This window comes from Electrophorus electricus, chromosome 10 (genome assembly GCF_013358815.1).
Source record: "Electrophorus electricus isolate fEleEle1 chromosome 10, fEleEle1.pri, whole genome shotgun sequence".
Classification (NCBI taxonomy): Eukaryota; Metazoa; Chordata; class Actinopteri; order Gymnotiformes; family Gymnotidae; genus Electrophorus; species Electrophorus electricus.
In genome coordinates this window covers 19,618,098-19,634,238 of record NC_049544.1, presented here as the reverse complement: position 1 = coordinate 19,634,238, position 16,141 = coordinate 19,618,098, and the positions used below count along the sequence as shown (strand labels likewise).

The window sequence follows — 16,141 nt, the reverse complement described above, 5'->3', positions numbered from 1 at the left end:
GACCTTTACCTGTGACCTTTGCTTGCACTGCCATTAGAGTCTTTTATGTAACTGCCCAGTGGGATGCTCAGCACTGTTGCAAAGCCTGATGGGATTCTAGCCAAACATGAGGCTCTCTGTGCCACTAATGTACTGATTCCTTGCAAATCCCTTTGGGTATTTGTCTTTCTCAGTTAAAGTAGCCACTGATCTATAATAAATACATAATTATAGATCAGTCAGGAGATCACTGTCTTGAATATAATTAAGTCATGCTCCCGCCTCCCCTCTGCCTTGCTCCACCCCTAGGCTCCACCCCCTCAGACAGATGTCGTCTGCTTGATACTGTGGAAGCTGAGGCGGGAGGTTGAGGTGGGAATGGACTTTGCTCTGCGTATGGAATGTTTGTCCTGCCAGCGGTGACATCGCTTCCGTACCACTGAGTGCACCTGCAAAACACGCACACACACACACACACACACACACACACAAACAAACAAACAATTATAAGCTGGTCTGGGCAAGAGTGTCTACTAAGTGCTGTAATTGTAAATGTAATACACGTTACAAAGTGAAAGCATCATAACAGTGTTGAGCTCAAGCACATGGGCGAACAACACAAGGAGTGAGACAAAACGCTGGAGGACTGAGCTGTACTTACCTCACTGTTCAGAAAACAGTAGAACACAGACACAAAGAAACCCTGAAGGAGAGAGAGAGGAGGAAACACATCAGCATATAGGAATACCAATGTGGAACCCTGATAGGAGCATGGAAGTTTCACAGAGAAAAAGAATGCACCCATCACACCCTTAGCTGCATTCAGACTTTGGGTCCTATATGAAATGGTCCACTGCTGTTGGTCCATTGTTTCTACAGTAGTACAGCTTGCTGTGAGCCCTGATTCCTCTGTGTATACACTACTACCTTTGCTGTCCCTCCGTGGTGCAAGTACACAAAACCTACCTGAAAGGATTGGAGGAAGGAGTTGAAGTAGATGAAGACAATTTGGGAGATCTCGTCTTCTCCTGGGTTTACAAAGAACAGCATGTAGGTGATCCCCAGCAGAGGCAGAAGAACCAGTGTTGCCTTCACTGCCTTCCTGCAGAGGTATGGATGGACAAAAGAGGCCAGAACACAAAGAGAGACACTTAAACTGAGAAACTAAACTTGGAAGCAACTTAGAAGGAGTTCAAACAATTCCCATCATCCAAGGAATGATCAGAGCTATGTGCTGTTTTTGTGTGTAAGCACTTGGACTGAAAGGTTTCTAAGCAGGTGTAGTTGTGTGATGTTTTCATGTTTTGTGCAAGTGTGTGTGTACCTGTGTGTGTGTGTGTGTGTGTGTATGTTTTGAATATGTGCTTGTGCATGCACCTGTACTGAATGGTTTCTGAGGTGGTGGAGGCCCTGAGTTTGGTTATGAGGATCCTCACAATATTGAAGAGGAAGATTAAATTAATCTGTAGGACAAGGACAAGTTAATTTAGTCATGGGGGTTCTGACATAGGGTACAACAAAATGCACAACTGCAGGCAAATGCAATCTCAGTCTATCTCACCTTTACAAAAGATGGCCATTCCTAACAGTGACAGCAGAAGCAGCAGAATGGACATATGCTGCACAGTTTGTGAGATTTTATATAATAACAGTGAGTATTACAGGTGTATAAACAGGACAACAGCACTGTTCTATGAGACCGCACCTTTACATTCAGCTGACAGCATGTTTTAAATATAGTCAACAAAGTGTCCTCACCATAAGCACCAATATCATTGGGCCCTGGTAAATGTAGTCTGTGTACATGCCTGCTCTCTTCCCAAACCAGCACCTGAAGTTTGGAAAAACATGAGATACAGAGTAAAAATGGTAACAATTACAAGATTCTGGAGGATTAGGCAAGTTTCCTCTGGAATAAGGCAAGATTCCTCTGGAACTCTCCAAATGGTCATAACGGTCATACAACTGATTTGTCCTTTAAAGTGAAGACAGAAAAATATCCAAGCATTTTGTTACCATGCTCTTTTTGTTTTTACTAATTTCAATACATTAAGCCTATCAGATGGCAATTAAACCAAATCACTTTGAGCTGATTATAAATTTTAGTGTAATAATATAATTATTTGGCTTTCTAGAAATGGACTTAATGTAATTGTTTAATATCAGTTATACAACTTTCAGTCTAATGAGTCACCAAGCAATCTAATACATTAACAGCATTAACAACCTTTACAGATGTTTACTTTTTGGATATTAAAAATAGACATACTTCTCGTTGTCATAGTAAAGCTTCCCAATTGCCCAGGCTACAATAATTGGAAAGGGAATACCTGGAAAAAAGCAATCATAAGCACTATATAAATAAATTTGACTTTGACTTTTACAAACAAGAACAGCTCTTCCTGAATGAAGCAATGAACATTCAAACACTTTATGCTAAACAGAGGCCAGTAGACATATTCCACAGAAATTTCCACTAAATGTTCCTTTAAAAATCAATCTTAATTTATCAAACATTTTCTCACAGCTCTCATAACTGTTGCCCAAACAAGCACACACCAGCTGAAAATACCAAATATTTGTACATTTGCTTGGCTGACACGATGAATCAGCTTCTTATCCAGTGATGTAGTATTGTTCCTTTGTGATATAACTGCTTTTCTGCTGTAACCATGCTAGCAGAGTACTCAAGTATTCATAATGTCTTACACCATCCGATACAGGCGAACATCCACTCCTTGAGCCTGTCAGTGGAGTATGTCAAGACGATGGCTGTGTGCAGGTAGCAGCCTTCCCCAAACATCCAAAAAAAACTGGCCATGTGGAAGTAATTATATGCAGTTGTCACCAGGCGGCACCATAGCTAGAGAGAGAAGAGAAGAGGTAGAGAAAATATGGGTGAGGGTAGGGGGGCGCTGTTTGAGAATTGGCCTGTTCTTACAGTGTCTTCTGAGGATGTTTTGAGAAGATTTCAGATCTGGTATCACTTTGTTAATTCAACTTGGAGACAGGGAGAGGGTTCTGTTGTGCACCATTGTCTTAACCATGCATCTGAAAGAAAATTATTTATCACCTTTCAAAGAGGGAGAGAGAATACGGGTGGGGTCGGCAGGGCTGGGCAGATTACATTCACTTTCATAGCTTGCTACACAAGAACTGAATCAAGACAGAAAAACCTGACACTGGGTCACTGGGTAGTTTAAGAACATTAAAATAAAATCTGTAAAACTCAGCAACTTCACATGAAGCCAAGCTAAAACTGGCTACTATGACAGGCTCTTTTCTGGTTTTGAATCAGGCTAATCCAAATTGCAGCCTCTCACCACATTGCTCTCGTGGACATCAGGATTCATGCTAAGCTGAACAATGAACCATGTGGTGTTTCTCAAGATGAAGGCGGAGATGAGATTCCAGTGGATGATGTTCCTTAGACAACGGATACACCTAAGAAACAAAAAGAGAAAGAGAGTAACAGAGAGTGAGAGACAATCTAAAGATAATAAAGAATATCACTTTCATTGTTTTTTTGTAGTTATTTGTAGTGATATTACCATATTACTACAGATGTGAACACTTATTTATCAAGAAACACTGTCAGCCAGTCAAAAAAAAAGAAAGAAAAGGTCTGTAAATAGTCTAAATATCTACTGTTTTTGTATATGACTATTTGTGAGGAAATTGGGGGTCTTTATGATTGGAAATACTGATTACTTTACATCATGTAGTATGAATGCCCCATTGTGTGTCACAAAACAAACACAGCAGTAATTGGTGGTGGTGGTTTGTATGTTTGTTGTTTTCAGTTCTGGAGAGATCTGGAAATTTGGAATTCCAGACTGCGTAATTATGTTTTTGAGGATGAGCTTTTCACATGCTTAGCTGTTGGTACATCACATAAAATGAGTAAATGTAAAACCTGTGAAGGTTGACTGCCCCTGCCACCAATCATGTATACACACACACACACACACACACACACACACACACACACACACACACACACACACACACACACACACACACACACACACACACACACACACACCACAGTAAAAGGGGAGATGAACATGTTGTAAAACTCACAAGAACATAACACTTCCCAGAGATGCTGCATTTCCCAGGACAAACCATGGCTCTAAAAATGCAACTCATCTTACATAAACTATTAGGTGATCACCTCGGATCTGTTGCTCCAGGGGGTGGGGGTGGGGAATGTCACTGCAAACCTTATTTATATTTTAGATTTATTTATTATTTTTATCCTGATGACTGCTGTAGTTTCAGGTCACTGAACACTTTTTTGTGTGGAAAAGCATAAAAGATATTTTGGGCAAGTTGGCCACTAGTACTGGAGACCTAACCATTGCTGCATGTCTCGCAGATGATAAACAACTACTTTTCTTGCATCCATCCTTGGACATTGAGCCATCTTGACAAGTTCATCCCTCACATACTGCTAAGAACTTTGGGGTTGGTGATGGATGACCGTCTAAGCCTTCTCGGTATGTATTACGTATGCTACCAGATCCTAGAGCTCCTGTTTCGACCCTTGCTACAAACAGAAGCTACAGAAGATGAGATCCTTTCCAAGATGAGATCCTTTCACGCTGGATTATCGTAAGATTTAATACTTGTAAGGCCAAATCTCACTACTCTAGTGTTCAGGAACAAACTTTCCTCTCAGGTCTGAAATTACCCCTCCCTGAACTCTTTCCATCTTGGCCTTGAATTTCGCCTTTTCGGGATCTTCCTTGACTATGCCGGATCTACAAATGTCAATGCAAAACATGCATCTAAGAAAGCATTACAGTCCTCTAGCAATTACACCACTAACCCACCAATCTAGGTTTTTTGTGTACCACACAGGAGAGTGACTTGCAAGTGCCTGTGCTCCACTTTGATGAAGTTCATTCATCAAATCTCTTTGCACCTTGAAAGACAGACTGCCTATGAAATTCCAGTTCCATGTTTCAGGCGAACAGTATGCTTACAAGTCTGACTACCCACTGGTTGCTTAGGAGATACGTTGATTAGCCAATTGCTGCGTCTGCTTGGCAAACACAGATGGGCGTTAGTCTAGAACTTGCCCTGGGTCACTCTGATGCTGGATTCAAAGGACAATAAAAAGAAGGGAAAACAGCTGTAAAATGCATAATTTCTATTGGCACAGCTAGAGAGGAACAGCTGCCATTGAGGTGGGGTCCATAAACACACAGAATTCTTAAAGGCCATAACTGAATAAAATAACTTAAACAGAGAATGCTTCAGGTGTTCAGGTTATAACTTATTACTCAAAACTAATAGATAAGACAGCACATAACAAAATAATGTAGAGCTTGTGCATCCATGCACGCACCCACACATATCTACACACACACACACACACACACACACACACACACACACACACACACACGCACACACACACACACACACACCCTGCTGAGTGAGCATACTGTTGCAGTGCGGGGGTTTGAGTCTGAGCTATTGTTGTTATTCTGATGGCTAGACAGAAGCCTGGCCTAGTTTGTCTGTTTAACACCCTTGGGATCCAGATGGAGGTTTCTAGACCAGAAAACAGCATGGATGTACTGGATAACTGAAAAAAAAACATCTTATGCCAAGGCACCAATCAAAAATCTAATAAAGCTTTTTCAAAAGCGCTGTGTGCAACATTGTATGTGTACATTATGTCCATGGAAGATGACCTAGAAATGTAAATATGAAGAACATCACATACAATACATACTATAATAAATCTGTTACAAAACCCTTAGTGTTGTATAGGTCATTAGTAATATTAATGCCATCAATCCAGAGTGTGACTCTTAGTGGTTCTAGGCTTACCTGAGTCGTAAGAAGAGTGTGAAAGCAAAGAGGAGTGTTAACAGAGACAAACAATGACCCATATAGTTAATGATGACAGCTATTTGATAATGCAGCTTGCTCTTCTTCTGAAACACACACACACACACACACACACACACACACACACACACACACACACACACACACATACACACTCAATATTCATCAAGTCCTGAAGAAAAATATATATTTCCCATCTTTCTACAATCACAAAATTTGATTTCTCTCAATAGTACATTATAACAATGGTCACAAACATTACCACAGCGTCATTATGATCTGCATGAGTGTGTGTGAGTACATCTGTATTTGCATGTGTGTTACCTGCGTATTGAGAATAGCTTTGCACTGAGAGTAGTTGCCTTTGGAAGCCCAGGTCCCATTGGCAAGACACTTTCTAAAAATTTTATCTAAAGAGAAATAAGACGACATAAGTTGGAGGAATTGTAGAATTACCAAAGTGATATGGTCCTGTGACTCACCTGGTTGTTTAGCAGAAGTGGTGTGCTGGTAACACTCTGGACACAGATTCAGTTCTCAGAAAGCACACATGCTTAGATACTGATAAATATCTGTAAGTCACTGGATAAGAGCATCTCTGAAATGCTGAAAAGGTGGACAGCAGCCAAGCTATTTCTATGATTGATTCACATTTAACCCCATCTTAGATACTAACTGCTGAAAGACTGGGCCCTTATATAGTGTTACAATTTGAGCAATATCACTTAATTTATATCTTCTACAGTTTCAAAATAACAAAAGAAGTTCCTGAATCAACAGTTTGGGCACCCTGCATGGTCAGTACTTAGTAACACCCCCTTTGGCAAGTATAACAGTTGGAGAGTTGTTCCTTTTATGAAGCCCTGCACACTTTTTTCTCTAAACATCCCTTTGCTCATTGCAACCAAAAAAAATGTAATTTATATTTTAACATCATCAGTCAACAAGACTTGTTTCCAAAATGAAACAGATGTTCCTTTGCAAACCTCTGATGCCAACTTTTGTGGTGAGAATGCAGAAAAAGGTTTCTTTATATATATATATATATATATATATATATATATATATATATATATATATATATATATATATATATATATATATATATATATATATATATATATATACATATATATATATACACACACACAAATATATACATATATATATATTTATTTACTATATATAAGATATACATAAGATTAAAGATAAAACACAAAATCTATATGCCATCACATTTGCTCCTCCCTGGCATCGCGATTCCCACGGCAACACCACTACTTCCTGGTTTTGTTTCCTTGTTATGGATTCTTTTGGTTCTTCCCCCTAGTTAGTTTCATTATCTGCTATTGTAATCACTTCTATCTTGTTAGTCCTTGTTAAACCCCGTGTTTGTGTTCAGTTGTTGTGTAGTCTCGTCAACTCATGTTATGTGCAGTTGTTATTGTGTGTGTTTCCCTGGTTATTTGGATTTCTGCATGTTTCATTGGATTATCCTCTTTGCTTGTTCCCTGTTTTGGTTGCTTCGTGAACTGCTTTCTGGATGTACAACCTTGGTTTATGTTTTCTGGATTACAACTGTGGACTATCCATGTTCTCTAATAAACTGCATTCACCATACTGCATGCGACTCTATCTCTGTTTGCACTCAGAGCGTTACAGAGGACTTCGTCTAAATTGGAGTTGGCAGTTACCATATGCATGACATGAGTATGCAGAGATCTAGAGGACATTATTAACTAAAGCATCTGACTTCCTCAAGCTTCTTAATGGGACTACTGATGACAGACATTTCTGGAGGCTGACTGCACATCGGCTAGTGGACACCCTGGACTGGCTCTAGGAGTGTGATACTTCTGGGTCGGGAGAGAGTCACATTTGTTGCATCATGGCTGACATTAGAGCCCTGTTAGATGTATATGGTAATGGTCTGCAATAGACCATTTCTACTCAGCCTACAAATGACCTGCTTTCCCTAATGACTCAAACAGTTCAAGCTAAGCCCAGCTGGAGGAAGCATAAAAAAGGATGTCTAAGAGCCTACCTGAGTCTGTTCCACTGTTGGAGGTTTCCTCTGTCTCCCTATTGGAGTCCCAGCCTGATCCTGCTCCTCAGCCCAAGACTATGACCTCCGAGGTGGAGGCGTCCATGTATTTTTTGTGTGGGTCTCTATGTACCTGCATCGGGCCCTCAAGGCCCAGCAGGCCTGCCACATGGGACATGTGGAGGGGACTAGGGGCCTGAGGGACTGCACAGAAGCTTCACTTTCTCAGTGCTCCCCTGTGCTACAGGCCCCAGGACCCTGGCGGGGAATGTGACGGCCAGTTTCTGGACCTCGGCACGCTCGAGGAGGCACAGGCTACATCCGGCGCACTTGAAGATGCACAGGCCATGTACGGTGCACTCTGGGACATACAAGCTGAGTCTGGCATGCTCAGGGATGCACAGGTCATGTCCGGCACCCTCTGAGAAGCTCAAACTTAGTCTGCAGTGTCACTGAACATGCCAGCATCAGCAGCCACACCCCTGGACACGCTGCTGATTGATGCTGCGCCCCTACACCCATTGCCTGCCAGAGCTGCGCCTCTGAACTCTGAAGGAAGACGATCTGCCTGTTCCCACGCTACATGCCAGGCCTGTCCTCATGCCGTGTGCCAGGCTAGTCCCAGTGGCCGCACCTTGAGGCTCTCCTGTGCCCCTAATGGCTACTTTGCGTGGGCCTCCCGTGATGCTCAAGATTCCTGAGGCCACATCATGCAGCCGGTCAGTGACTTCTGAGGCCTCCTTGTTGGTGTCCTGGCTGCCAGGTCAGTACCTGTTCCTACCCCCATGTTCCTCCCTTCACCTGTTCCAGACACTATGTTAATGTCTATGGTTATTCAAGTCCCAATTCCTGTTGTAGTGCCTGTATCAGTCCCTATGTCTGCATCTGTTTCAATCCCTGTGCCCTTGACCGTATCTGTACCTGTGCCTGTGTCTGTCTATGTTCCATTCCAGGTATCATTTGTGCAATCTGTAGTCCATTACATGGTTCAGTGTCCTGTTTTGTGTCTGTACCAGTCTAGTCTTTGTTCTGTTTCCTGTTTCTTGTTTTTTTGTTAGTTTTTTGTTTTGTGCGTCAGGAGCCATGCATTAAGGTTCTATCACATTCGCCCATCCATGGCATTATGGTTCCTATGGCAACATAGGGTGCCCTGTCCTCTGCCTTTTCATTTACCCATTCTCCAAGGTATCTTGGCAGGGGTGGTGGCACAGGTTTACTAATGTCTCGAGAGTGGCTTTTCACTCCACTTTCCTTCTCTACACTTTCCATCTCCTCTTTTGAATTTCATGCCATTACAGTGTCTTTCCCCACCAAACGTCATATCATTGTCATCTACCACCTTCCAGGTTCCCTAGATCACTTTGTTGATGAGCTCGACATCCTTCTGAGTCAATTCCCCATTGAAGGAAATCCACTCATTCTCCTTGGTGACTTCAACCTTCCATCAGACAAGCTGCATTCCTCCTGCATCCTTCTGCTGTTGACAGCATTTGACCTCACCCTCAACCACTCTCCTCCGACTCACAAAGCAGGCAATGTTCTGGACCTGATCTTCAACCCGTACCACCACATCAGACATCGCAGTCACCCCTCTGCACCTCTCAGACCATCACTTTCTATCCTTCTCTCTCTCCCTTCCTTCTCTTTCCATCCAGTCCTCTCCAACATGTTCCTCCTCCCTCTGTCGCAATCTGCACTCCATAACTCCTTCTTCCCTTGCTTCTACTATTTTGTCCACCCTTCCTCACCCTGACTCTCTATCCTCTCTCTCTTTGGATACAGTTATAAATACTTTCATTACTACACTCTCCTCATCAATGAATCTTCTGTGCCTCCTCTCCTCTAGACCTGCTAAGTCCTGCCCATCTGCCCCCTGGTTAACAAACACTTCGCTGCCAGAGGAGAGAACTAAGGACTGCAGGGAGGTGGTGGAGGAAATCTCACGTAGATTCAGACCTCAACTCATACAAGTCTCTCCTTACCAAGTTCTCACTGGAAGTAACATCTGCAAAGTCATCCCACTACAGAGAGAAATTTGAATCATCATCTGATCCACGCAAGCTCTTCACTATTTTTTCTTCTCTCCTTAATCCTTCCCCTCTTTCCTCATCTCTTACTCTGGAAGATTTTATCACCTTCTTTGAGGAGAAGGTTGCAGCAATCCGCCAGTCCTTTTCCTCTGTTCCCACTCCTCCAACCTATGTGAATTCCCCACTTCCAATTCTGTGACTTCTTTTTCTCCTCTCTCCTCAGATGAAATTCGTCAACTCCTGACTTCCAGCAATCCAACTACATGTCCACTGGATCCAATTCCTTCCACTCTGTTCCAGACAATCACAAGAGATCTGCTTCCTTTCACCTGTCATCATCAACAACTCTTTATCTTCTGGATACATGCCTACTGCATTCAAAACCGCCACAGTGCTACTAATTCTCAAGAAGGCCACACTTGACAGCTCAGCTCCAGCGTTACCAACTACAAACCAGTATCACTACTCTCTTTCCTCTCAAAAGCCCTTGAACAAGCAGTTTATAATAAATTGTCTCTTTCTCACCCAGAACCAGCTGCATGATCCCCAATCAGTCTGGCTACAAACCGGCACATTCTACAGAAACGGCCCTCATAACAGTGACTGAGAAACTTCATGCTGCTAAAGCTGCCAAACAGTCATCTGTTTTGATTCTTCTAGACCTCTGAGCAGCCGTTGACACAGTGAACCACAATATTCTTCTCTCTGTTCTTTCCAGGCTTGGTGTGACTGGCTCTGCTTGGAGATGGTTTCAGTCCTATCTGGATGGAAGGTTCTATCAGGTGACATGGAGAGGATCCACATTTAAACCGTGTAGACTCTCCACTGGTGTTCGACAGGGCTCAGTATTGGGCCCCTTTCTCTTCTCTTTGTATACTCATTCTCTTGGTGATGTAATATCTTCTCATGGTTTCTCCTACCACTGCTATGTTGATGACATTCAATTATTTCTTTCTTTTCCACCCTATGACAAGCAGGTCTCCAGATGTATCTCATTATGCTTGACTGACATTGCGTCATGGATGACAGCCCACCACTTAACCCGGTCTTGCAGATTCCTCCTTTGTAACATATGAAGGATTCGACCCTTTCTTTCACAGAAAGCTACCCAGGTGCTTGTGGAGTCTCTTGTGATCTCAAAGCTAGACTACTGCAACTCGCTACTTGCTAGTCTTCCTCTAAGAGCCATCAACCTCTACAACTTGTCCAGAATGCAGCAGCACGACTGGTCTTCAATCTTCCAAAGTTCACACGTTACTCCACTGCTGCGCTCCTTTCATTGGCTCCCTGTAGCTGCATGCATCAGATTTAAAACCTTGATGCTTGCCTACAAAGCCAAAAATGGACCAGCCCCTTTATACATGAGGTCAATGGTCAAAGCACGACCCATACCTCGAGTACTTCGAACCTCAAGTATGGCTCGGCTTGAAATACCTTGCTTCAGGTCTCATGGACAACAAGCATAAAGACTATTTTCTGTCCTGGCTCCAAGATGGTGGCATGAACTCTCACTTGCTGTCCGGACAGCTGAGTGCCTTGCAGTCTTCAAACGCAGACTGAAAACCCATCTATTTTCAGAATATTTAAAGGACAACTAACACTGCTCCCATATTGACTGACTAATTTAATACTTATTGTAGGGTATTGTTTGTTGTTTAACAAACTCTAGCACTTCTAGGTATCAGCATTCATCCCTGTATTCTACATTATTCTAGTTCATTGGTATGTTAGAATCAAACCTACTGTACTAGGATTTTTTCTATGAGTAAATAACAAATCACTTTTGTATGTCACTCTGGCTAAGAGTGTCTGCTAAATGCCTTAAATGTAAATGTATTTAGTTCAGCAGTACCTTTCGTCTGTGGTTAGTGCCCACTAGATATATCATTTTTCTAAAGGCTCACATGCTTTTTTATAATCTATGAAATTGATTGTGTAATCTTATCTTTAACCAAAATGATAGTTTGTTAATAACACAGTGCTTATTTATGATGACTTTATTTATGATAATGACTGCTGGTTGTTTGTGGGTGTGTATGCAGTTGTATGTGTGTGCGCAAGTGCATGTGAGTGTGAGTGTGCAAAGGATAGTACCTCTATTCTATTTTAATATTTATTTCTGTGTTTCTGTGTGTATTTAAGTTCATTGAATGATTACTATGTGACACTGATGAATAATAATGCTAAATAAAGCAGTGAAGAATACTTTTCTGCTTGATCACATACTACACATTGTCTAACATGGATGTGCCAAGCTAGTAATATACTGAATGTTGATCTGATTAAAGTAATAAAATCAAAATGATCTAAGGCACAGGTACTTCTTGTTCTTGTCTCTGTTAGTATTCTTTCCATTTGCTTCACCATGCTTTATCTAATTATATTCCATAATCCAAAATTATAAACACAAACCTAACAACTAGTAAACAACACACTCAAAGATGCACAGATCTGTCAAAGACAAACACCACATTAAAAATGAATAAAACACGTTATTAATCAGCCCTGTCCTAAATTTTACTTCCCTGCCAAATGACAAACAGACCAAAAAGAGATTTCATAAGATTTTAAGGATTTAGTTAATCCAAAGCAGACACTTCATTTGACTCTGATGCCAAATGTGACCCTGAAATCAGATACAACATGAGAGAGAGAAAGAGGGAGAGATTAAACAGATGAATATGGTATGAATATGTGACCTAGAGCCTTGTGTGTGTGTGTGTGAGTGTGTGTGTGTGTGTAGGTGTGTGAGTGAGAGAGAGAGACAGAGAGAGAGAGAGAGAGAGAGAGAGACTGAGAGTAATGAGAGTGAAAAGGGGTGTTGCTACCAGAGTGGGTGAGGTCATGATATGGTGACCAAGGGTAGCTGAGAGGCCAGTTCAGGCACATGGTAAACTATCAACACAGAACGTGAACATGAACATGTTATTGTCCTGGGGAACCTCTGCAGATTTCAGCTGATCAGAGCCATGGCTCTGGTACCCTGGTAGAGTTGCAAGGTTACCTTCTTCCAGCAATTGAGTGCTTATGTAGCACTATAAGTGGTGGCCTTAATTTATACTGGCCCTGCTGAGCACTGTGGGCCAGATTTCTGGACTTAGATTAAGCCTAGTCTTGACCTAGTCTTGAATTTATTAATTAGTATAGGCTTAAGCTTAGTGTTGTTCTAAGAAAATTGACCCTGTGTCACATTGCGTTCTGATTGGTCTGTGCAATGGCACTAGTGGTGTGTGAAGTGTAATGGGTGACTTTCTTACTGGTCGTGTTGTATCGGACGCCGTAGAGGAACTCCGGGCAGGGATGCGACACCACGTCCCCTGCCGTACTCCTCGGCCAGCACGTTCCAATGCCATCAATGGACGTTCTGCAAAATACACCTGATGCAAACAAACACTCACGCGCATGCCACAGGGAGATTAAGGACATGCAGTCATGGATGGAAACGGATTGGCTGAGGGAACACCTATTAAATTTGGTCATGGCACTCACCTGAGCTATTACTGTCTGAGTGATTAGAGGGCTCCAGAGAGTGTGCTGCAGGCATAGAGGTATAAACAAACAAACACAAATGCACAAATAGCTGTTATAAATGAATACTTATGATCTAATAACCGGTCTGTAATCAGTATGGATGTCAGTGATGTAACTTCTCTTTGCCCTGAAACTATTAACTTATAGAATTAATATAATATTTTCTTTCAAATTATTTGAGTTATCATCCTCCTGATATCTTTTAAAAAACCTAAAAATAGCTCCCACAGAGTGAGATAACATAGGAAACAAAAGATGTTTCAGATGACAGAGGAGCAAAAAAGGTGTGTGACTTAGCAAGGATGGCTATGTATCTGATCACATCTGGACCTAAAGCATTTTATAAATCCATGTGCGCGCACACACACACACACACACACACACACAAACATACAGGTGTGGTTTCTTGCAGTCAGCAAGAGCACTGTGTCGCAGGCAAGATCAGATGCTGACACCGTGGCAACCACAACACACAAGACAGGCAGCACCTGAGGAACAGGATGAGAAAGAGAGGACAAGAGAGATAGAGAGAGAGCAAAGAAAAGGCCAAATTAAAAGTTTGCTCGGCACATTGCTCAGCTGACTATCTATTGAAAAGGCTACTGTAAAATTGGTGGAATATTACAATATGTAGAAAACTGCAATCCTGAATGATATCAAGTACTGGCTCAATTTTACTACGTGATCTACGTGGTCTTTTATAATAGACTCACAAATGCATATTTATCAAATGCAAACCAGACTATAGACCTAGATTTGTCTTTCAGTCCAGAGATTTGACCATTATCTGGAATAGTTTCTTGTAAACCTGGCTATTCCCACCCTCAATCTCAGATTAGCGAGCCCAACACAGCAAAACCCGGTTCCAGATGGACTCTTAATTCCCCCTAATCTGAAGGTCGGAGACAGAAATAAGGAAACTTCAGATGGGGAGACATTTATACAATGTAATTTCTGCTGCACCCATTTATAAAAGACACAGAAGTAAAGAAAGTACAATATAAGAATGTACAGTATGATAAACAAACAAAAAAACAAATTAATCAGTATTTGTAAATAAATAAGTCATGGCATCTCTAAGATGCATTAAATACATCACTGTAAAGACAAGCTGAAAGAGATGTGTGTTTAACTGTTTTATGAAATGGGGGTGGGGGGGTGGGACATGTATAGGCACATAGATGAGCAAGAACTCTGCACCAGTGTTCAGGCAAACTCTGATCGAATCCAACCGTCCTGAACAGCAGAGTTCCAGATTTATCTGCTTCATGCACTGATGCTCGCGGCAGCTGACTAGGTGCTTTTGTGTCTGTGCATGTATTTCAATAGCACACCCAAGATAAGCATGCTTATGATTAAAATATACTCCAGGGTCCCACACACTCTCAGCCAACACAATCTAAATTTGGTATTTTAAAGTTTGATATGTATTTCATTTTCACATTTGACATGTATTTCTTTTTAAATATTCATTCCATTAATCAAAATGAAGTACTAAACAACACATCACTCGTTCAACAGATTTGGCCAAGAATATGTTAAGTGCCTGTTACATCAATAAACTATATGAATTCCTCAATATATAACTTCATTGTTGTCTGTCTGTTAGCCCAACCTAATACATAGTAAGTATAAACAGATAACACAGAGATTATTCTGGGAAATACAAACCATCATGAGAGTGCAGGCATTGCACAAGGTTTAAATTAACAGATAAACCAACAGGCTATAGTAATCCAAATCATAACAGTACAAGGTGTGCTTAAAGTGTGGCTTGGAGTTGAAATTTAAATGTATGTAGCCTTGTTTTCTAGTCTACTACTCCAGTACTTTTGTGAGGATAATGTGATTCCAGATTGTGACTAAAATGTAAGGATTTCCATAGCCTTCCATTAAGATTGGTGCATTAAGTATGATATCAACCCCAACACACACACACACACACACACACACACACACACACACCCATGTTAAATGTTAGTAGGATTAATGTGAATAAGAAGATAATGACAGCAAACGCCAGTTGCTGCACTGAAACTACTGTTCAGTAGCAAACATATCTTTACTGGCCCAAACTGGTAAAGGTTAAAGCTTAAAGGAACTTACCAAATCTGATTCATTAAGAGACAGCTCCAGGAAATGTTATTTAATAAAGATTGTAATTAATATTTATGTGAAGATACCAGACCAACAGCGACGGGGAAGTCCAAAACACAAGCTGTAGTTGGCCTGTATTGCGAGTAAATACTATACTGGTTCTGATAAATATACTGGTAAATACTGGTTCTGAAACCAGAAAACATTCACTATAAAACCATATAGGCCTATATGAATTCAAATTAAGCCTACAAAAAATGTGTGAAATCATGGCACACAGCATTGATCAACTGAATCCAAATTTTGCTTTTAACCTTCACAACTAAGAAATAAATATCATCAAACACAAAAGCAACAATGCATCTAGCATCTACCCATTTCATGTTATTTCTCCGACAAATTCCGGTGGAATTTTTAAAAACCTTAATAGTAGATAAATCTGTGGTCTCCACTGAATGCCCCAAACCAAGACAGTTCGTAAAGAATAACCAGAGGACATGACAAGACAATTCATATTTGGTCTCCAGACCAATCTCGATTCGGCTCGAATAAGCTATAGCCCACCTAATTAACTGTCAGTACCTGTAGACTA

At 41.3% G+C, this 16,141-nt stretch overlaps 1 protein-coding gene across 1 annotated transcript; it reads right to left on the bottom strand.

Annotated features, from left to right (window-relative positions):
- Positions 1-299: 299 nt before the first annotated feature.
- Positions 300-13,955, bottom strand: LOC113583367 (corticotropin-releasing factor receptor 1-like; the record flags this gene model as incomplete). The annotated part of the gene is made up of 13 exons (XM_027019671.2): positions 300-428; positions 641-682; positions 946-1,081; positions 1,357-1,442; positions 1,738-1,810; positions 2,249-2,309; positions 2,689-2,842; positions 3,303-3,423; positions 5,827-5,933; positions 6,172-6,257; positions 13,179-13,298; positions 13,411-13,455; positions 13,847-13,955. Coding segments are annotated over 13 exons (1,269 nt in total), but the record flags the coding sequence as incomplete, so codon positions are not given.
- Between the last annotated feature and the right edge of the window lie 2,186 nt (positions 13,956-16,141).